Source organism: Mastigoproctus giganteus, chromosome 1 (assembly GCF_048544385.1).
Source record: "Mastigoproctus giganteus isolate SK-2022 chromosome 1, ASM4854438v1, whole genome shotgun sequence".
Classification (NCBI taxonomy): Eukaryota; Metazoa; Arthropoda; class Arachnida; order Uropygi; family Thelyphonidae; genus Mastigoproctus; species Mastigoproctus giganteus.
The window spans coordinates 88,778,286-88,802,644 of record NC_143575.1 but is presented as its reverse complement, the minus strand read 5'-3'; the positions used below and the strand labels follow the sequence as shown (position 1 = coordinate 88,802,644).

Here is a 24,359-nt window from a genome sequence, read left to right as displayed (position 1 = left end):
AAACTTTTACTAACACGAAATAATCCAAATATTTTGGTATCTATCATCTCTGGATGCCAACTCGCTTTCATCTGTATCATACCCTACACGGATATAATCCTTAGGAGTCCCAATTGGGCTGTCCTTATTTCGGCATCCTTGAAGGAAACAAATCAATCCCCACGTGGGTTATCTTGTTGTACAAGAGATGCGATTGAAAAAGTTTCATTGGTAACCTAATATGTACCTCTTCTTTGATCCTTACCACTTCATTTTCTTTTACTTTGGTGAGCCTGTATTTCTCTGTTTATTTGTACAAATTTCAGCGAAATACAATAATAATTATCAGAGTCTACTTTGGATCATAAAAATAACTCTAAAAAATTATATAACAATGAATGGAAGTTATAAATAGAGAAAGAGGAGGAAGAATTTACATTTTATCAACTGTGAGAGTTTGGAAAGTCACTGTTAAAGGTCACGCTGTCTTTAGCAATGATCAGGTGGTAGTGAAAGCGGTAGCATTGGACCGTGGTAAAATATACCCGCATTTCATCGTTGAACGATTAAAGTATATGGGGACTTGTAACTTCCGATGAGTTCTTTGCTGCTATTTGAAAGTATTTGGACGAACAGTAAACTTTCTTTTGCAAACATAAAAGAGTAATAAAGACCACAAATTTATGTTTTTTTCCTTTCGAAACAATAAAGCTAAATACAACACGCGCTACCAGCTGCAGCTAAAACTAAAATTTAACAAATAATACGCAAACGTGGTACTTATTCCACAATGAGTTACAGATGTTGGCAATATTGTACCAAGGTTATTACGTCATTATGTGCTTAAAGTATTAAATATCATCCTCTCGTGTTTTTCATGCATGGCACTTAGCGTTTAGTGTTACAGTTTGTAAGAATAACATTTGTAGTGTTTATTTTATCTCTAAATACGCCTCCAGTTGATAGGCTTGCGAGTTACACTACTTCAGAAGTATGTTTTCTATCATAGCCGAGTTTAGCTGTATGTTATTTTCAAAGTACGTAAATTTAGTTTCTGTTTTTAAAAATAAGACGTTTGTTCTGTGTGCTCTGGCTGGATTAGATTGTTCTTCTTCCAGTTAACTCCATAAAGCCTGCCTATTTCGGAGTAGTCAAGTTTATTGGGGATTGTGAAGATATAGCAGCAGTATGTGTGTAATAATCAGCTTAACATCCTGAATAAATTGAATTCCTTTTAGACAAATATGGAAAAACTATTTTCGGTAATGGTAAATGATGTTGGGCGCCTAGATACAATGCAAATGTGTACAGCGCATAAATATAAGATATTTTCTTTAGGAAGTTACGTCCAATCTTTCTTTGTTACAGATCTTAACTAGAGGAAGGCTCTTGGGTTGAGGTACTAAGAGGTGGTCCATAAAAAGTCGTGATGTGTCGCTTCTTCAAGATGAATTGTAGCTAAAGTTTAACCTCCTTAAAAGAGAAAAATGGAGAAAACAGTAAGTTAAACTTCTCTTCATTGCTGTAGTTCGTTTATGTACCTTTCAAATTTTGTTATTAACCACTTAAGAGTTTTTGTAACTTTAATGTAGCTCTCTGTTTCATTGTAAACAATCGTAATGCCAGATGGAGGGACCTGACATTTCCTGTAGATCATTGGAATGAATTTTCAAATTGCATTTTTCCCCCCCAAGTCTTACATCACTGAAAACATATAGCTACATCTCTCTTCTTCACGCGATGTAATACAAGAACGTAAAATTTTTTGCTCTTACACCTTTCATCTTGTTCTACCTGAAATTCTAGAGCCCATCAGTAGACGCTGCTGCTGCTGATACGAGTAATGGGATATTTTCTCCCGTTCTTCTTCTAATGTCTTTCCATAAGTCCCTTTTACAACTGGGATAGAAATAGCACCAAAGGCATCACTTTACTTGATATTTATCTTATCTTTCTTTAAATGGCCCTGGAATGCGAAACAATAGGAGATAACCGGTCATAACGAACTCCATATACAGCAACTACTGTCATTTAAACTTGGAATTCTAGCAAAATATGAAACAAAATTATAGTTTTTTTCCAAGCTAATTCCTCCTTAACTTTTCTTTAACTCTCTTCGAACTGGCACGTGGAGAAGATAGACATCGCGTGCTTTGTTTCTTTGAAGGAACCGATCTTAATCTTTTACTCTAAGATGATGCCAAAATGCGTCGAGAAAATAAACGTCAGACGTGTGCTGTTGTAAGTGTTTTGACACAGATTTGACTTTACTTTATTTCTTTTCACGTGCGACTGAGAATGAAAAGAAAAAAGAATTGTAGGTAGCTAGAATATGTTCTAATCGCACCAGCAGAGTTGTAATTTATCTGCGCACACCATCAAGGAGATGGGGGAAACCCCTGGTACCGTCAGACAACTAACACCATCAATGATGATAGTGATACAGGAGAACTTGAGGACTTTAATACATCAATAAAGGACTCGGGTAGAAAGTCAAGAAGGGAATAAATATGTCCTTCTATAGATCAGATGAGGGAACTGTTGCGCCAAATGAAGATTTATAAAGCTAGTTTCTCTTACGTGGCAATGCCTTTATTTGATTTAAGTAAAATGGAAGTTCACTAAATCCGAAAGAATCACCCGATGGTACAAGATGGAAAAAACTAAAAGGTAATTTGATGTAATTTAAGGGAAGGCAACCGAAAATTTAGAAAATCCATCTTACTATCTTTTCCGACTTGGTGTCTGACCATCAGTGTAAATTAACTGCTGTGTTACTCTAGTTCAAGTTTAAATACACGTTCTTCAAAACATCCACCGGTGAGAACGGACATCGCAATACTAGTATTCATCTATAAACTTATTTCCTTTCCATGTATGATGTATGTAAATTACGTGTGTTCTGTGGTCGATTTCCTGTTTGTTGGACGAAAAACTCGAGTTTCCGGGAGGGAAAAAACCATGCTACCCTCGCCTGAGACCGGTTAACTCAGCCACATAAGGTTTCTCTGTGCAGCAGATGACTGAAAATTCAATTTAAGCAAAGCAAGATCCATTTCAAACTGAACCTTAGGGTGGGAAAGTTGAAGAATCTGGGATATGATAGTTGTGTGCCTATATGAAAGATTCGACTGGCGTGGTGCCTCCAATGCCAAGGCTGAGCTGTGGAACAGTGGAAAAAGATCAAGTGGTCTGACGAGTTTCGATTTTCACTTTGCTGCATAAGTAGTAGGTTTAAAGTGTGGTTTGAACCTCACGAAGTCATGCAATCAGGCTGTCTCATGTAGACTTCTCAAGAGGCTGAAGGTAGAATCATGTCATGAGGAGTGGTTTATTGGTGCGGAATGGGTCCGCTCATACCGTTGGAAGCCGGTATTGCCTCCAGTGAATATCTAACTGTCGTATCAGAACAACCTCGCTCTGAAATGCTTCATTTTTACCCCGATTGCAATGGATTCTTTCAGAATGACAGCGCAACCATCCACACTGAAACAATTGTATTTGAATGGTTCGAAGAACATTCTCAAGATTTCCAACACCTGATCTGTCTGCCTAATTCTGTCTGGGATATGTTGGAAAGGGCAGTTCTATACCGACCATAATACACCAACTCATAAATATCCTGATGGAAGAATGGTCAAATCTGGAACGAGAATTCCCCATACACCTAGTGGAATCCATGCCACTACGTATATGGGCTGTAATGCGAACAAATGGTGGCTTCACTACACGCTGAATAAATGTTTATATTATTTTGGCCAGTGAGTGTAATACCAGTGTATAATTTATTACTCTCAAGACAGTAAATGCATAATATTTTTATTAAGTTGGTTAAACACGCCAACAATTACCAAGAAAGGTTCCCCAGTCAGCTTTATGCAGTTTTTTATTAGCCAATTAAAAATTTTTTTTGAGGAAGGTTGGCAAACAACACTACATTTTTATTAAACACTTCCGCTTCTAGAATTTAAGATCATTTAAGCCACCGCATTAAGAGTGCGGTGGAGATAATCTTGAAAAGAAAAATGATCGGTTTGAAAATCAGCGTTGACATGTGCATGTATTTACGGAAACTAATATTAGAAGGTGCCCAATAAGCATCATTTGCTAATGCCACCGAGGTTTAAGCTCACACCTGTGAGGTCATTGCAATAATTAAATGTCGGTGTTTGCCTTATAGCTCATCGGTGTCGCACTGCAGATCGGGATGCGCACAGAGCTTGCTTCAAGTTTGAAGTCTTTTCTGTTATGCACCGAATTTCTTGTCTAATCTAAAACTGTTGATGCTTCTAAAAATAACCGAGGGAATTGGATGAAGATTTCTGCTTGTCAACTGTGAATAATTCATTACATTTAATCATTCCAAGTCTTTGCATTCGTTTTTTTTTTTTTTTCAGCTTGCTGTCATGCGTAGAAATTTGACTAATCTGATACTGTTCACGCTTCTAAAAAATAACTAAAAGTGCAAGAAGTTGCTTCTTTATATATGTGAACTGTGAATAATGCAATGCTAAATCTCTCCGCGTAATATTTTTTACAGCTGCTCTTTTGATTGAAAACAAACTACATTTGATTGTTTATAACAGACCACCTTTTGCTTATGATTATCCATTTATACTCCAACTATTAACCCCGTGCGCCTTATCAATAAAAAAACTTCCAGAGGTTAATTTTTTAGGGGGGACTCTCTGGAAAGTTCAGGAAACGCCCAGGTTTCGCCCCAGTCGGTGACTTTATCTACATTGTACACCCGACCTACATTGTACACCCGGCAACGAGGGTCCTACCAGCGACCCCCGGCGAAATGGCAGGAGGAACAACATACTAACACACTCCAACATTAAACTACGTAGACTACACTACCTCTGACCTTTACAGAGTTTGTATTGCCACACAGCGTATACTAAGTGGAGTTGAGGCCCCCAGTGCCACTTTACAGCATGTCCATTTTAAAGAAGTCCGCGCGGGGAGAACCGTGAACCGGGGAGAATCACTATCCTGGAAAAGGCGCGGGTTCGAATCCTGTCAATGAGGTGACGAACATTTTTAGGCTTTTTACTCCATGGCTAAGTTAATCGGTTTCAGGCGAGGACAGAAAGGGTTTTTTCTCCCCGAAACTCGGTTTTGTTTTATTTATTTATTTTTTGTCCAATTTCAAGTGGTCAGTAACAGATGTGATAACCAGCAATGTCGAACGGCGTTGCTCCCTTCTCACATCAGGTTGCAAAGGGCCTATGTTCGATTCCAAATCGCCAGCCAAAGCTAAGAAATACTTCCCGTCGAAGCAGGAGGAATTTCGTGGGCTTTCTGCACATGGTGGCCGAATTAATCGGTCTCAGCGAGGGTAGCTTAGTTTTATCCAAAACTCGGATTTTTATATTGCAAAGCAGTAAAATCGACTATAGAATACAACCAATTTACTACTAAGATAGCCTTAGTTGTCTTTGAAGGAATTCTAATTAACTAATGTTGTCTCTGTTGAAATTTCAGTTCCATTTCATCGCCAAGTAGCAAACAGTTGTTCATGATTGAGATCATGATTGTTCACTGAGGAACAAGATCTGAAAAAAAAGGGGTTGTGAAAGAAAATATTGTAGTTCTGTCATTGAAATTATTTAAAATTCAGTTCAACACCGACTCGTATGCCTGTGAAGAACAGTAACGCTGTAAAACGTCCAGATTGATTGTGTGTGTGTTTTGTCCTGGCCACTTGGCTACCCAGAAGCATCATTCACCTGGAGAGATGATTCTGCGTACTCCTTCCATCACAGGAAGGTGGGCCAGTTCCAGTAAAGCTCTTACTGTCTTAATTCGAGACTTTTACTCAACTGATGTTGCCAAAAGTTGGGCCAGATTCCTCTGGGGCCCACTCCAGAGGAGAAAAAAACAAATAATGATCCCGTGATTTATAAAAATAACAAAAAAAAAAAAAAAAATGAAATAAAAATCCGAAGTCGATTCTGACTATGGTTCATCGCCGATAAGAACTGTACACGATATACTTATAATCCAAACAGAGGGTAGTCATCCTCAGGATCCAGAAGAAGCAGCAGTTGTTACAGTAGTTAGTAATAATGGCTGGAAACAGGAACAGCGTATACAGGAGTAGTGGAAGGAGCGAAGGTCTTACGTTGCGAGAAGACGGCGGAATCGAAGTCTTGTAGGTACGACAGATTAGTTTAGGGTTGCACCAGGATTTATACATCACAAGGAGAGAATGCAAGAATAGCGTTTGAATATTGAATCTGAGATCTTCGTATAATGCACGGTAATACAATATATGGGACCAGTCTTCGACACCATCACAGGAACACCATTCTGAATTGGAAATCCTAGTTTTTGAAGCTTGTCATTAAAAGGACCGTGACCCGTCAATAAAAATAAGATCTCCATATTGAAAGAAAACCAGACATCCTTTGGCTTTTCTAAAAACAAAAAAAAAAAGTGACATTCGAGAAGAATCTTTTTGTGATTTCCCCAATGGTGGTGGTTTCCCATCTAGTCTGCCAAATGTTTAACAATTCATTGTAGCATCTACTTTTTTTCTTTTTGTGATCAATATTCAAATTTAGTTCTATATCTAAGATCTTAACAGGAATAATTTAACTCTGTAGCAGAGACTACGATAAATAAGGAGATCCAAGGGGACAGCACCGCTAAGTATTAGTATGTGGAAAAGTCTTGGGTTCGATCCTCTCAAGATCTAAGGAATTTTCATTGGCTTTCTTCACATTGTGGCCCAATTCGCCGGTCTCGGGGAGTGTTGAATTTTCTGGATGAAAAACTGGGTGTCCTTTGGGTTTTTCATCTAGCATATACAACCCTCAGGCAAAAAACGGGGAAAATTGACCACAGAATTCACGCAATTTACAAGTAAATACAGTGACACTTGGTAACTTTAGATTCTTTGGCACGAGAACTATTTCTATAATCATTAATATTGTTCAAAAGTATAGTGTTCTCAGAGACTGATTTCCGTCAGTACCGAATCACCCAAAAGAACCACCTATAATTCAGCATATCATCGTGCTCCTGAAACCTTTTTCTTCCATGAATTCACAGAACAGCATTCTTAAAATTACGAAGAAAAATGTCACATCGAAACAGATAATCCATTTTGCGAAATCTGTCAGCTGTCTTTCAGCCAAAAGACTGCTTGTCTCTAAGTTGAACAACTTGATTTTTTAAGGCTCTGACCCGGTGCCAATAAATATTGAAACATGTCACTGTCGTGTGATGTCTTCAGTTCCAAGGGACTTCTTGTTTTCGGCATTTTTTACTTAACTGTCCTTTCTGGATTCGAAACGGTGTTACCTTATATCCTTTGAGTGATGTTAGCTATTTATCTGGACAGAAAATTGCATGTTCTTTTACGCAGTGTGTTCCTTAAACACAGCAGAATAAATATTACCTGAGGCAATAGAGTTTTGGGTGAATACGATTAAATGAATAAGCTCCATTGAACGTGTTATTCCTTAACTACAAAGCTTGATTAATCTTTCGAAAGATAAACATTTATCTTTAAGCTTAAGTTCCTTCATAAAATCTTAATCTTCTTCAAAGATTGAGATATACTTGTGTGGTCCGGTTCAGTTACTGGATCATCATAATTATACATACCTTGGGTTCGATCCTGTCAATATCTAATTGAGAGGATCGAACCCAAGGAATTTATTGGCTTTCTTCACATTGTGGCCGAGTTAGCCGGTCTCGACGATATGTTGAATTTTCTGGATGAAAACTTGAATGTTCCTTGGGGTTAACCCTTCTCCTATTGCCACACGTTTGTTTTCCCGGAAGCGTGAGCTTTGCATCCCTCCAATGAAGAAATCAATTATAGCATACACGCAACAGAAAACATTGCACGGACTTTCGGTGGATTTAGTTAGAAATTAAATCTAGCCTCCTTTTTTGTGTATTTCCTTAATTACTATCATTCCAAGACAAAAATTACCGAATAACAATTCGAAGATTTTGAGATTTGTAATTTAGAAAAGCCAATTCTTTCTTCATCTGCTTATAATTTAAATGTCCCGGTGATAATTGAATTTTTCTGTTGGAATAATTAAGAAAAAGTTCCTGAATAAAGAAAGATTACAAGAAGAAGATAGCGATGTTGGGAGAGAGCACACGTTAATATTTGTTTTAAAAAGACAATGAGGAGAGCGGAGTTAGAAATTAAAGATATTTTTCGGAGACCTAATTAGGGTTTTCACTTCGACAATGTCAAGTTACATTAAACAAAACCAGTAGTTCTGACACGAGAACGAAAGCTGTTATTAGATTCTAGACAAATTCATCTGCAATTAAAGTAATCCAGTGTGGGAAGAATGTAGTAAGAAAACGTACAATGCGATTTGTTTTTTATTCTTGTATGGTAATTTTTGCGAATGTTGAAAAGTTTGCCTCTGTCATCTCCAGTTCATTAGAAAGATAAAAGATGGAATTATACCGAAAATCCCCGGGTTAGATTAATAACAGTTATAATAATTTTATGTGGAACGACATCCAGAGGAACAAGATCTAAAAAAGGGGTCGTGAAAGAAAATATTATAGTTCTGTCATTGAAATTATTTAAAATTAATTTTGTGACACTTTAATACGTATTCCAGTACAAATGTAAAAAATAAAAATCGTATACCACTTTATTCTGCTGAAACTAGTCGAGAAATAGATAAAATGTGTATGTTTGAAACGTATGCGTTACATTTAAACATATTAAATGAATATAAATACATGCACGTGAGAGGCGGTTGCACGTTTTCCACTGTTTCAGTCAAAATGCGTTGGTAAAAGTATCTGAACATGTCTGGGCTGCTTTTAGGAGACAAACATCAAGTCGAACCCTCTCCCATGAACCAAGATTTCCTTTCAGAGGAAGGTTTTTTACTTAGTGACCTTGAATAATCTTGTCGGTAGCATAAGGGACCCGGCGCCAAAGTTGTACAATAAAAGCGATCACATCCCTTTGCATGATTTTTATTTTTTGACATGCACATCACATTACACACCTTGTCCCAACATAATATGCTGCATTGAGAACTCAGCACGGTGAGTACACACCAATCTACACGGACTGGTCTAAACTTACAGTCGTGTTGGTGCAGCAGCAGCATTATTTCTAAACGTTACCATGGCCAAGGAACTCCCTATTGAATTTAGCAGCTATACTTCAGAATTCTGTGCTGTCCACGTTATCTTAAATTATACGCTCTCAACAACCATATTGCACAGTGTTATGTATACAGACTCCATTAGTGCTATCCAAGCTATACAGAAGAATACGAAGAGCGACAACCCCTTACTTACACAGATCTGGAATACTCTTAAGTTAAACCAGAAGAAACAACAAGTTCTCTTTTGTTGGATCCCTGGTTACATTGGAATTGCTGGAAACGAACATGACGACCTAGCTGCCCAAAATACTATAACCTAATCCTTTACTACACCTGCATCTGGCTACAAGTTCATTATAAAGAAATGATGTCTTGGACAATGACATGTGGTAAAGTATAAAGAAAGATGTCCAACCATGGAAATCCGGTATATGTGAGAACCAACATGAAATCGTATGAGCCCGATTACGGTTAGGTGACACACACCTGACACATCTTTATCTGCTTGCAGCCACCACAGTACACAAACTGCAACACCCAACTCGCTGATTGCCCCATTTGCAACAGCGAGCGACGACTAACTCTTTGCCTCATTTTCAGCTATCTCCTAGCAGATTCTCCACACGTGGACAAAATCTTTACTTTCCTCAAGCGGATACACTCTATAACGTACTCTAAACTTCAATCGCAATTCATATTGATGGAAATAATGCATTGAACTTTACCATAGGTGCATTATGGCCCTTGCGCCATAAAGTCCACAACAAACAAACAGACACGGACATTGCATTTTTTTGGGTTTCTTGAGTTATTTAAAGACGTCCACACAAACTTTTAATGATATCTCGACAGGTACCCATGACGCTCTAAAAATACTTATCTTAACTTTTGCACATGCGTGTACTTTCATTGAGGCAACAGATTTAAATAAAGTTCCAGTTTCATTCAAATATAATAAACAATAGCTTATCACAGAAGCAGTGCTGAAAACATAACAAAGCTTTCACACAATAATGCAGATATTCAATAAAGAAAGGAATAAGCAAAGTTGTTATCTATATTTGCCTCTAACGAATTCTGGTTGTGGTTATCGATTATTCCAAGTGCGCGTTGATATTTTTATTTTCTTATTCGGAGGTGAGATGTCCATTTAGTATGGTGTAGCTTTTTTTTTTTAACGCCATTAGGGTGCTCCGCTCTTCGTGACGTTTACTGTACGACGACATCGATAGCTTGTCATTATCAAAACCATCCGGGCCGTACAGAGAAGTGTCCTTTGTCATGTCGGTATCTGGAGATGACACGCTCATATGAAGTGGTAAAGTTCTTTGTATTTGAACGCTCCCATCCGACCAGTAATTCCATCGAAGAGTCCTAGTTAAGCTATCAGGCATTATGACGATAGATCGGATTATTGCCACCATTTTATTTTTCTTTGAAGACAGCCGAAAGTGCGGCAATAGAACTGCTGCTATATTTATACATCAGCGCATTTCGCTGGATGTGCAACCGGAAACTCTGGTTTCATCCAGGAAAAACAGATGAAGAATATATTCTTTGAAGTGTCAAAGAACCGAGCTTTGGTCATACTTGTTATATAATGGCCTCGTGGCCTTTGCAGCCTAAGCTCCATCTCTAAAACTACAAGAATCGATATGCCGAAGCCTCATTTTTGATAAATTTTTATTTTAATTTTTAAAAATTCCTTTTTCTATAGAAAAATTACTTTGAATTTGTTTTCCCTTAATTCTATAATCGATATCATTTTTTACATTTATCATTCTTCTTTAAACCATATCTTAAGGCAGAGAAATGTAATGCTTTATAATGTGAGTTGATTGAACTTTCCCTGATGAATAGAATTCAAGAGACAATCGAAACGTAAGTGATGAACAAAGCTCGTTTGTTTCTCACCATCTGTCATTTAGTACGTATACAACTAACTTGATCTGCGGGTCAATTTGGTAAGGTCAAATGATAAAGTTAGGGGAAGGACATTTTGAGTTTCTTTCTTTTATTTTGGAAGGTGATTAACTGGAATATGAAGAGTCCATATTATCTCTTTGGGCTGCCACTGATGGAAACTTAATTTTAAATGGTAAAGTGACATTTCGTTTATTCGATTACGTACGTGATAAAGGCTTCATAAACAGATGTTCTGTGCGCAGCTGCTGTGTTTTAATTAAAGGAAATAAATTGATGTACATGCACTTGCTCACTCTTAAAAGTACGAATATTTATGCGGTTGCCTTGGCAGCAGTCTGTGCAGACAGGATGATGGGTTTACAGCCAATAGCAACAGAGCCGTGGGTTCATCTGTGGTCAGAATTTCAGCGAAAGGTCAGTGGACAGACTTGCTTAGTAGATTGTGTTAATCATGGGAAGAAAAGAAGGATGAAATGGATTGATGGTTAAAATAGTGATGTTGGACGCCAGGAAAGACAGCTAGATAAGTAGTGGGCCAAAAAAGGTTACAAGATGGACAAAGTAACTCAAAACATTCTACTCGTAAGTGAGATTGGTTTCTAATAATAATAATTATTATTATTATTACGATTTTAAGATTCAATAAATTTTGCACAGGGGGATGTCAGAGTACCGTGGTAGTTCTCATTCACATGATTAAAGAGAATGACAACGGATAACTGTTATACCATTATATTTGCTAGTGCAAGACCGAAAGTGGATGTTGTATTTGCATAAAATAAGACAAACTTGTGCATTGAGGGCTTTCAGCAAGGAGATTTAAAGGAGGTTCATTATAATGACACTGTTTTTTGCCACGATCGCTTTAATATATACAGTGTATAATGTTAGAACGTCCACACACGCATCTAACGATGAATAACGGTTGTTTGTATCCTAATGGTTTGTACCATTGCTTATGCTGTGTTGTTCAGCTGTGGGTGGGAAAGACCTCCACACAGGAATGGTGTTCAGGGTGATCAGGGCCAATGAGTTTCACAGAAATGCTAACAACAGGTATGTACACGCGTGGCATGCTGAAAATTGAGTAGCAGAGTTACATTAGACTCTTATAAGAAGACACCAAAGACAGGACGATGGGTTCGTGGGAACTGGATGCATGACAGGGCGCCTGCGTACAAATTCAATTTGTTGCTTTTGAAGGAAACGTTGTTTAAAGACATACGCGTTTACTAATTTCTGAAAATTGATTAAAGGAACTTTTTGAATGTGCAGATATTCGTTTATTACAGCAAAATCCCGATTCAGCATTTGTCTGAAGGGTGAAAGTTAGATTAATGTAATAATTATTGTAGTAATTAATTATCAGGTGATTACGCGGTAATTAATTACCAGATTTTAAGTAAAATTTAGTATTTGTCCTTCATAACTTATTGCGTTATATTTTCTTGAACTTTTCGCTGTGTTTTTTTTAGTTTAAAAGAAAAATTTCTTGAAGTTAAAAGGCTTGTATTCCAAAGAGATATTGGAAACACTTTCCTTGGAAAAAAAAATGGTTAATGCAATTAAATTAAAATTCGTCATTAAAAGTATTTTTCTATAGGACGGCTGCTATACAGAAAAATGCTGCACCGTCCCTGACATTCCTTCTCTATGAATCCATTCATAGAAAAGGAAAGAAGCCATTCTTCAAATTGTTGACGAAGCCATTCTTCAAATTGTTTTATTTCGTATTCAGAAATGATGTGGAAGGCAGAGCCGCTGACTACATCAGTAGTATACTGGGAAAAAAGACAAAAATAATAATAAATGAAATTCTGAAATGCTAGGAATTTTAAACAAGCTGTAGAGAATTTGGCGTGGACAAGTACTCAGTATTTTAGAGAATTTCGATCGGAAAAACGAAAAGACAAACTAAGAAGTTTTAAGAATTTCGCGATTCTCGTAGTGAACTTAATGGGAAATTCTATGGATGGCAACTGTTTCATTGGTGACAACGTTTTTTGTTTCCAACTCTTTCATTTTTAATATATTACACTGCTGAAAACAGTTGGGGCGCGCATCTTGAGATCGAATTCATGGTGCAAGAGAATTGAAGTTGACGTCACTCAAATCATTGTCATTTTCATATTACTTAATGAAAAGCATACATCGAAAAAGCCGAGTGTTTAAAAAAAACCAAAGGAGGTTAGCAATGAATGAAAGTAAAGAAAAGAAAAAAAGGATAAATTGTAAAGGATTTTTGTGTCCGCCAGCGCCAAACCAATTCTGTCATTTTAAAGTGAGGAAGAATCATCCAGGATTACTTGGCGGTGTCAGATATCGCATGAGGGGCGAGTCAATGAGCAATAAGCTACATCGAACTGAGCACTATTAGTAGTGCTCAATTCGATTAGAATCAGATGGGAATTATTTACAGTCAATGGTCTGGATACCCTCCTCATTATGAACGTCGCTAATGAGGGCATTATTCTCCATGAAAATGGGTATTTCTCCATTTTCTATCTTGGCTAATAGGATGGTTGCTGGTTTCAAGGTCTCAACTGACTTGTTGGTGACCTTTTTATGGCGAACTAATATCGTTCTTCTACAAGAAAAGGGCTGTTGCAGAATCCGCGCCAGATGGAGACTCGCACGTGAAGACAACTAGGTTCCATTAACCATTGAGCCAGCTATAATGTTGTTGATCCCTGTCCCTATGGTCGTATAAAATGCTGTCAATAAAACGAGAACCATGGTCAGTTTGAACAAAGCCACTTTTGGAAATGCAATTTATTTTGTCTTGAGTTTGCGTTCATCGTTTTGTAGCTAAGAGAACTCGCATTGCAGTTGTGTATCATTCTGTTGTCGGTTTCAACGCACTTTAACATAAATAGTCGTCATCTGTTGACAAAATTGATGGAAAATCTGCATATACGCCTCTTCGTATTGTTTCCTAAGTCTTTTAATCGATTACCGAATCAACTGAAGGTAGATGGTGACAATACAAGCACTGTGACACTTCAAGCACTTCCACTGTTTGATCAGTCTCCCGACTACGATGGCTCTCCAAGCAGTAGATTCGAGTTAATCAAGTTTAACGGTCATCGATCAACAATAAGCTTTTATTGTTGATCAATGACCATCTCCCAGCCGATTGAACAAAATTGAAACAGGCGGGCACAAACAGTCAGGTACATTCATATTTGTAGAATTAATTTGCGGGTTGTTAAGCAGATTTTTGTGTACCTGTATGATTCTCACTGTGAACATTTCTGGAAACACATAAGAATTGTAGTTACATGCGTAATAATCGCAGAATCCTCGAATCTTTATATGCAGTGCATAATCAGCCATAATAAAGAGAATATATCACATTGGGGCATGTTGAGAGATATTAAAACTTTGGTGCTGAAAAATAAACAAGCGGTTATTCTGAAAATAGAAATTTCAGAAGAAATATCAGAACGCGAATGTTAGTGAAATGCTGTGAACGGAATTCCAGCGCAGTTCCATTGGGAACGAACATTGCTTTTCGTAATGAACCGATGAGTGTGCAGCGGAAAGCTACTCATAATGGAAACGAAACAAATGTATAGGATGACACAGATGATAGATAGCATTTTTGGCTACTGCAAAGAATGCGTGGCAAACAGCAAAGTCCATTAGAAGGACCGGCAGAGATGAAAGGACCGCATTTGGAGGGGGGCACATGATGTCCAATGCTCTTAGGGAGAAATTGAAGAGTAGGAGAATAGATTTGCAGGAAAAAGCTGAAAGTAATAGATTTTATTCCTCTTAGTAACACGTGACCGAAGAGAGAATTATAGATTGAATCTGAAGAGCGGAGGTCTTTGGGAAATCGAAGTCATGGTTTAATATTTTTTATGTCGTAGGGCTGATCTGTTTGAATTGCTGAGTGGCGCACACTCGCTGGAAATTTACATATTTATTGGCCTTATTAGGTGTAAATGTGAGCTGAGCTATGCGTCTAACCATTGTATATTATCACCTTGTCGAAATCATCTGGATGCAGTTAAAGCTCTCCTTTAACACAAGGTCGCACAGCGGGCCGTTCGGGGTGGAATCGGAGCGAACGATTAATTGATAGAAATATCGATATTCCTCTTGCGTGTGGCCAGTATCAACGCACTGTTGACGGAGCAGAAGGTCACTGCTGTGATGCGATTTGGAAATCCTCCAAGAATCACGTAGAATGTGCCTCTTTTTCTACGCGCATATACGCCATCAAGATTTCTACGCTGTCATCACCTGTGCAACACAAAGAAGCCAAAGAATGATCCAACGTCATTTTCAGCGATTTGAACTGCCACAGATGATCATCAGAACTCAGCGAGAACGAAAATTGAAAGGTAATGTAAAATGATAAAGGCTGACCGATATCAGATCAACATCAATTGAACACTTATTTTCCATCTTTATCTATAAGAATGTCCATCGCAGTCTTAATAATTCATTACAAGTTTTGGATAGTTTTTGGCTCATGGCACTCAATCATCGCGCGAGCTTTGCTTTCTCAGCCAGTGGTAAAGAATTCTGCTATATTGATTCCCTGAATTTAGGTTATATCAGTTATTCCAAACTCCATTTTAATAATCGCATTAACCCAATGGCACACATATCTTATGTTTTTGCTTTCTGTAATCGAGTGCTGCATAATTTGTCATGTGAATCTTATTCTGGGTATCTGGCATTTAAAGACGATCCATTTCAGGAACGTAGTCGTTTGAATACAGTGTTTCTAGGTCACGGATCAGAATAAACTGAGACCTCCGAGTTTAAGCACGTGAAAGAGTGGACCTATAGGCATACGCTATTTGACCGCTATTGTGACGTCAAGAGAATAAAGTACATGTTTTTGTGCCTCGAAGATGGCATCTTATTGTAAATATTTACGTGGTGGAGTTTAAGCTTACCATCAATAATGATGCCCGATGCTTACATGCATATGGGATTTGTGTTCTCTGAATGGCTCCTGGCGTATAGGACAGTGGCTAGGTAAGTTGCTGCTTTTTCCATTATGCAACTTGAGTAAAAGACTTTGGTTCGGTTCCTGTCGCCGGCTGAAGTTTACATTTACTTCCTGATACGATAGAGGAACTGTTGTATGCTTTTTGCATACCATGGCCACCGAGTTAGTAGTTTTGGAATGCCTTCCTTGCCGAATATTCTTTTCTACAGGCTTGAAAATTTTAACCCGTTTAGTAGAGTTACTACGCTGACTTCTAAAACGTGTCCGGACACCCCTGTTTTTAGAGTGGTCTATTGGATGTTCTCGGATAAACAAGTCACTCAGATCAGTTTATAAGAAGGCGTATGAGCCACACATGTTAGTTGTTCTCGTCGTGGCATGTAGAGCTGAGATTACTGATTTCGAGAAAGGTGTTATTGTCCGATGTCACATTCGTGCAATTGCTGATAGCCTACACCATCGGTGATGTCATCATGAATCATGAATTCCGATGCTCGTACCTTAACATTTTCTGCAATTCCATGCTCACTGCAGTGCGGCAGTTCTTTGGTACAGAGACATATTTAATTCAGCAGGAAAATTCCCCTCTTCGATATCGATTCATAGTCCTGAATGAAAAGTTGATGGCTGGTACTGAGGTTCGATTTGAATCCTGTAGAGCCCTTAGAGATGAATATCGGATTAGGGTTAGACCAGTACGTCCGACTTCGACAGCTCAACTGTTTAATATTCTACAGGAATAATGAAAAACTATACCTGCTGCAGTCTATTATTCGGTGATATAAAGCCTACCCAGACGAGTGGGGTGTCATAACAGTCAAAGAGTGACCGACACACTATTGAAGTGAGCGTCATTGACGTTAGTGTGAAACCACCCACCATGTATTTGGACAACGTTTTGGAGGGTAGTGTACATAACAGTGCGTGAGAGAGGAGCTCGTATGAATAAAGTTTCTCGCTTAATTTCGCAAGAGTCACAAAAACTAAAACGAAAGATTACGTTTACTCTAAGACTGTAAGGTGTCAGCTTATTATGTATGTAAATTATGTGTATACTATGGTCAGTTTGTCTTTTGCCTAATGAAAATTCTGAGTTTCTTGGAGGAGGTTTTCAATCCTCTCCTGAGACCGATTGAACTCAGCCAAGAAAAGCCCATAAAAATTTCCTTTCGTGTAGGCAGGACTCGAACCCAGATACCACACGGTATAGTAAGACAGCGTGTGGCAAAGATCTTCGTTGTAGTCCCGTATTCAGGAACTTTTATGGCCTTTTTTTCATAAGATGGACGATTTGGTGTTAGCCACCTCAAAAGTGACACTGAAACACTCAAATGAGCAAGGACCTGTCCGAAAAAAAAAGAAGTTTCTTCAGCTTCTGGGTTTGTGATAATTTTATTGATATGTGACATCATTGGAAGGAAAATTGATTCTATTGCAGTACTTTTTACAAATATCTAATTTTCTGGTTTTCTTCAACGTTTATTACGAATTACGTTTTATAGGCCTATTATGAATGAGAAAACTTCAAAATATGCAGGCAAGCGTCTCAATGTTATGAGTTAGTAGTATCGGACTGGATGCTTTAGCCTTTTCTGAGGGCTTCGTTTAATATCCTCAGTTCATCTACTCACAGATTCAAACAAAAATAATTATATATCATCCGATGAGGCGCTTTCGATTCAACCCTGAGTGGCATCTTGACGTTTTGCCTTAGATACAATTTTGAGACCTTGATCAGCAGTTTATCCTTAAATCCGTAGCTTTCTGTACTTGTGATGATATATCTGACATAACTGTTGCCATCAGTTTCGTTACGAAATAAACATACCAGTGTTAAACCTCAGTTCCTTAGAGAAACGTTTTGAATCCAATAGGCACAAAGTAATACAAATAGATGAATAGCGCTAGCAAACGAATTAGTTTTCCATCACCAAAGCATCACTTCACGAAATTTACAGACATAATGTCTGTAAATTTCGTGCTGCTGTTTTCTGGACGAAAAATCCGAGTTTCTGGGAGGGAAAACCATGCTACGCTCGTCTGAGACCGATTAACTCAGCCACGTTGTGAAAAATGTCCGTAAAACTTCCTCGCGTCATCGAAGGGATTCGAACTCGGGTCTTTTCCACCCCGTGAGGACTGCACGCCGATTCTAATAACTATGCTACCCACGAGGGCATTGTCTTCAGCGTCATGATGCGATGCAACTAATCTAGGTAGCAGCGCTACCTAGATTAGTTGCATCGCATCATGACTTCTTGATGTCTTCAAGAAGTCATGTCTTCTTCTTGGTAGCAGGGCCTTCATGGAATCATTCAAGTGTTGTCAGAGATGTTCTCCCTCTACTACACGCATTCTTAATTTCCATATCGTGATGTTTTCCTCTGTTAAGAATCAAATGACTTCCCCAGTGGTTCTTTAATTGGCAAGTTAATTTTTGTTAACACGTACATGTTTCTGTGGGGCGCACATTAAATTTTAACCGTGGAAAATGAGAATTAACATTTGAGCACGTGACCACATCTTGTTATCCGGAAAATGACGCGCTGTCTGTATAAGCCCCTAAGTGTTAGTTTATTTCATTTGAATGTGCGTCATACTTTATTTTTGATCTGATGATAATGCATCGAGTACCTTCAAAAATTCCGTTGTAGTTGTTTACCCGAGTTTGGTGTAGACACAAGAACTAGTCGATTAATTTTGGAAAACAAAGTTATAAATACTTAACGAAGTCCTCTACATATTCAACGATACCGGGGAAATGTTGTCTTTCATCTTAGCCGAAGATAATGAAAATATTCTTTGCTATTTTAAAAACTAACAAGCAGTAGGCGTCGTGAATATCCTTATCTCATCCAACAACTAAGGTTCCTGATTGCACACATGCTGCGTCGAGTTCGTTTTTAATCAGGTATCGTGCCACTGCTTTCCTTATTAATTTCTCCTGAAATAATTTAGACTTTCTGCGTTGATGAAATGTCAGTTCACTTAATTCAATGGTTAACGAATGCAAACAGCACTTCAATTAACTTTGTTTCACTTCTTTTCTTTTGAAAATATTGCTTGTTTTTTTTTTTTTACTTCTTGTGAAGTCATAACAGTACACAAACCGGGTGATATATTCGCAGATTCTCGACCCTTATTGCCACTTTGAACACAAATTTAGAACAAATGTCGCGTGGCATTCAGACGCTTAAAAAACACGAGCGCGCTAATCACCCAAAGGAGAAACTCTACAGCTGTACACAAAGCGACAAATATTAAAAGCTTGTCCCAAAACTTGTCCTTAAGTTCGCAAATTGTTCAGCCTCAAAAGGAACATGTCGACGTCCCATCAGCCATTAGGTATCTCTCACGAGTGTCCTGATGTCACGATCTCCCAGTACTTCGACATCAACGCCTCATTGCCCCAGAATTATTACAGAAGTTTTAGTACCAATAAATCCCACGCGAAGTCAAAAAGAGCAAATGTAAAAATAGATCTTGAGACTCTGATACTGAAAACATTGTCCAAAGATACTTATCTGACTGGATGGAACGATGTCTCCTTATAAAGTTCATCTCTCTCTAATCATTGCGACAGCCACCTCACGTACTCCATTTATATTAAACTGTCGCCATGGGAATAAGATTTAATTTGTAGCTTAAAATAGTTCAAATCTTTGCCACTTCTTTCTCTCATTTCATCACGTTTCAAGACCTTCACTGCATAGCTTTGATGTCCAACTGGGCCTCTTAATCAATAACTTCATTTCGGTCATAGATGTCGTAGACGGGCTTCAGTTTGGTGCGGGTGAGAGGGCGTTTATTGTTTCGCGAGCATTCCCACCTAACCTGATGCTCCTGTTGTGCACGGCACTGCTTTTCTCACTACTTTCATCGCACCCGGGATTGTCGGCGGCGGTAACCATTTGTCAGGAGCACGCGGCAGCAAAAGGAAATGAAAAATCGTCTCGACGAGCAATGTAATTGGTGGAAAACAGAGATACGGTTTCGATGCACCGCCACACTGTTAGTCCACAGATAGTCCACGGATGCGTCAGTTGTGGTTGCACGTGCTTGGAGAACGAACGCAGTGTCTACAAACTTGACACGACCTAACTCATATTCAGGTAAGAAAGGGTTTGTCTTAATTGATTCCCATGATTTCTTTGAGTTTCAAAGTCTTTAGTACTTTAAGAAATATTCGCGAGACGTTATAATGCTTGTTCAAAGAACTACCGATAGCTTCGAGTTTGGTAGTATCGATTTTGTGATGTTCAGGGGAATGCATATTACATTGAAGCATTTATTCATAGAGTTAACTAAAATTATCAGTTAAAATTATTGTTGACTAGATGGTTTCTTTAATTGTAGAGCGTGCCTTTGAAGTTGCACCTTGCTGAATAAGCTAAGATGAATAAGAAAGATTGTTAGTTTTGTGGAATATCGCATTGGATTTTAGCGAGAGTTGACAGAAGATTTAAATGCTGGTATGCTGCCAACGGAAATTTGAAAATCACCAACGGAAGTTTGAAAATCCATTTGAAAAATGGATTTGCACAATATCCATTCAACTTGCATAACTACTCTTAAATTTAGCCAAAAATACTTTGTTGATAGCCAACAACCCATTCGGTAATTTATATTAAAAATACGATTTGTTTTCAAGTTTTCGTTAAAATGAAAACTTTGGTAATCCACAGTTTAGTGAGAACCTGCTGTGGTCTTTGTTAGATGTTTTTCATCCTTTAAACAATAGGAAATTTGACTTTATACTTTTGAGTTTTAAAATATTAGAATAAATATTAAAATTTTAAAATATCTGACTTTATTAGGGAGTTGAAAGGCATTATTTTAGTCCCATTTTAAATTAAAAATCATTTACAAAACAATTTAAAACCTATTAAGTCTGCTCAAAGACACTTTGCGCATTTTTGGAGAGAAGTTGAAAACGTTACCCTGGCTACCCTAGTGGCTGTATATACGTTACGTTTTGGCTGCATTAATTGTATACTGCATGAAAATGTAATGTGCAGCACATTTATTGGCTTCTTCTTCAGGTTCCGTGTTCAATTCGAACACGGAGCCTGAAGAAGAAACCAATAAAAAGAACCAACATTTTCCAGCCAACTCTCTCTTGCTTTTGTGAAATAGTTCTATAATAACAAAGTGGCTTGATATTATCAAGCCACTTTGTTATTATCTTCCTTTTGCTCTTTTGCCTTTAATCTTCTTTATTGGCTACTCAACTTTAATTCGGAAAAGGAAGTATTTACAAAAAACATTCTAAAGAATTGGTACCACTTAAAGGAATCCATGTTATTTGGCTAGTACTTCTCTAAAGGCATCTTTCTGGTTTTCATTAATATTAGTACCTTATGCGATATTTAAAAGCAACATTTTCTTTGAGAAGAAGCTTATTACTAACATTATCGAGTTAGTGTAGCCCGTAAATTTTCATTTTCACTTGTTTGTAGAAGTTGAAAGCAAGCCCACCTTTGCTCGCTGGTACATTCTGCTCGTAATGATCTCTAAGCTCCCAACGAGACAGATGCTATTTATTAGGTTCGTGCCGGGTTTAATTCCCTACTCAATTACAACGTTATTTACTGCATTTGTATACTAAAAGGGTGTAATAGGAGGTAAAACATATTTCGCAGTTGGAAAAAAAGTGAAAATCAGTGCTGGAAGTGCTCTTATGTGTTCTTCGTCATTTTAATATTCCCTCCAGAAAACGTCTTACTTTGAACCGAAACTAGAACATAAGGTTGTTGGGAAATTAGCTTCAAAAACAAATTTAAACGAGGGAATTGCACTGAAAATTCGCCAGCATGGAGAAATGCCAGCTGCATTTGGTGGACTTTTCAGCACCATGGCCGAGTTGTGTACTCCTTTTGTTATACCTCGAATATGGAGAGAGCCCACAGACCACTGTCACCACTGCTACATATATATTAAAGGTTGAAAAGCCTGTGTGTCTAAGAGCTCTATTCCAATATACCTTTCTTTAATGCCCCAGTACCACCCGGCCGATTCCCAATTCAACTTTCAGAGAAGTGCCTTCGGAATTGGATGATAAATCTGGTGGGCAGGGTGAGTAAAATTACACCTCAGAAGCCTGTTCACATGAAACATCACATTTCCATAATCGTTAAGAATTGTTGGGTTTTAGGCGCATCAGGGACTTCAGACCATGTAGCGCCGTATATACAAAGAGTGGGTAAAATGAAACGGGAATTGTTGCTTATCAATGCCTTACTACTGCGCATGCCAAAAACATTCATATTGCGTTGTAGGTTGTTTTTCCCTGTACAGGTTACTTTTTGTTTCGTTGCAAATTGGTTAAGTTTTGATTGAACTGTGACTCTTTAAGTGAATCAGTGTTTAAACCCTTGGGGAGAAATATAAGTTATCGTTATTTAAAGCAAAGAATTGTTATTAAACGTTCTTCTTGTCCACGACGACAAGAAGAACGACAACTTCAACTACAGACGAGAATGTTGAAAAAATTCTAGAGATGGTGCACCAAGACCGTTGGATGAGCGTTCGACCAATCGCAGAACAGTTACACATTGACAAAGAAACAGTGAGAGCAATTTTGACAGATGGTTTTCATCGCATCATTCCTCTGTTGCAGTGAGAGAGTTTTTAACCAAAAAACCGAGATCGCATCACTGGAGAATCCATCCGCCTTATTTTTCATATTTGGCGCAGTGCGGCTTTTTTTCTGTTCCAAAAAGTTAAAATCCACCTCAAATGAAAACGATTTCAGGATTTAACAGACATTCAAAAGAACAGAACGCAGCAATTAAAGGCGATATCTTCAGGACTTCAGCTGCTGTTTTAGACCCTGGAAATCGCGAATGGAGCGCTGCACAGGTGCGACTGGCGAATACTTTGAGAGGATAAACATTGAAATTGTTGTGTTGTTTAAAATAATAAATGTCTTAAAAAACTATTTCTCGTTTATTTTTAGCCGTACCTTGTATTATGTAGGTATATTGCATATGTTCTGTGGTCGATTTGCCCGTTTGTTGGGGAAAAAAACCCAAGTTTCTGGAAGAAAAAATCATTCAAGCCTCGCCTGAGACCGATTAACTCAGCCACGTTGTGAAAAAACCCATAATAATTCCTCGCATAATTGATGGATCGTTTCCTTCTGGTATTGTGAAGATGATGTTTATATGCAATGTGCTACATGCGAGGGCCATCAAGAATTGCATGACTTAGGGGCTTGGGTGTAATCATGTCGAATGCAAAACTACTGACATCTCGTTTAAAAGAATGGAATCTACTGGATCCCAGCTTCAAATGGAAATATATTCCCATCGATATCTGTTGCCCACTCTGTCCATCTAAAGAAGATTACGAAAATGTGAAGCACGCATTAGAGAAAACGAAATACCATTAGGATATATCTATGGCAACTTCATGGTAGTGTGGTTTCTTTGAAACTTTGTTTGTTGACTATATCTGGCTCTTGGTTTGGGATAATCACTCTGATCACAAAAGACAATAATGTTCAAATGTGCGTATATTTGAAGGGAATTTTTTTTTTTGATACCCAAAGAGGGTTTCTAGTTTCTCATTTGTTATTTTTAGCTTGTTTTTTGTATCAAAGATTTGTACTCTATTCAGTACAGAAGAAAAACATTGTTAATAAATCTGATTTAGTATCATTGCATATTTACCTTTATTTCATTTCTGGACAAACCATCCGTGTAAAAATTGTATGCATTCAAGTATGTAAAATATGTCAATGTACGTTTGTAAAATGGGTGTAAAAACCAACTATATTCGGAATAACGATACATAAATCCATACAGATACTCCAAGAAATGCAGATAAAAAGAAACCATTTGAAATTTTGATACATCGTGTTTCTTTCACATGTTTATATTGGCAACTGATTTGAACTTCTGAAACTTCAAAGCGAAATAAAATCGCAGTTCGCTTTAAAAGTCAAGTAAAAAAAAGTTGAATAATGGCTACATAATCCACTATTTAAAGAACACAGTTTATGATAAATATATTCTTTATCCGGTTTTATTCTTTTTCCATCTTTCCTTGTAATTTCATTAAACTGGAACGGATTCATTCTTTCTGAAAACTGAATTTTAACTTTTCACTTTTTTATTTAACTTCTGTTTAATTCGAGTAATTTAGTTTTCTTTTGAAGTGCATTCTTAGCTTGAACCTCATGAGGTTGTTCAACTTTTCCACGTTAGACAGACGGAAGTGCTAGACAAATATTACTGAGATTTTTTTGGACACGCCGACTTGTTTACTAGCCTAAATTTCCTTTTCCATCTCTTTTTATTTCTTTATCATATCGTGCTTTGCTTTCTCATCCATTCGCTCTCTTTGTGTTCTACTACTGTTTA

At 37.7% G+C, this 24,359-nt stretch overlaps 1 protein-coding gene across 2 annotated transcripts in view; it reads left to right on the top strand.

Moving 5' to 3' along the window:
- The first annotated feature begins 1,370 nt into the window (after positions 1-1,370).
- LOC150090978 (parathyroid hormone/parathyroid hormone-related peptide receptor-like) overlaps positions 1,371-24,359 on the top strand; it is a 135,742-nt gene continuing 112,753 nt past the window's right edge. Inside the window, exon 1 of one of the 2 annotated variants that reach the window (XM_090380918.1) lies at positions 1,371-1,478. In XM_090380918.1, coding sequence (XP_090237044.1) covers positions 1,467-1,478 — 12 coding nt within the window. In that variant the 5' untranslated portion in view covers positions 1,371-1,466. Of the gene's footprint in view, positions 1,479-19,944; positions 20,106-24,359 lie in introns of those variants that run through there. The other variant, XM_090380926.1, reaches the window with a different exon arrangement.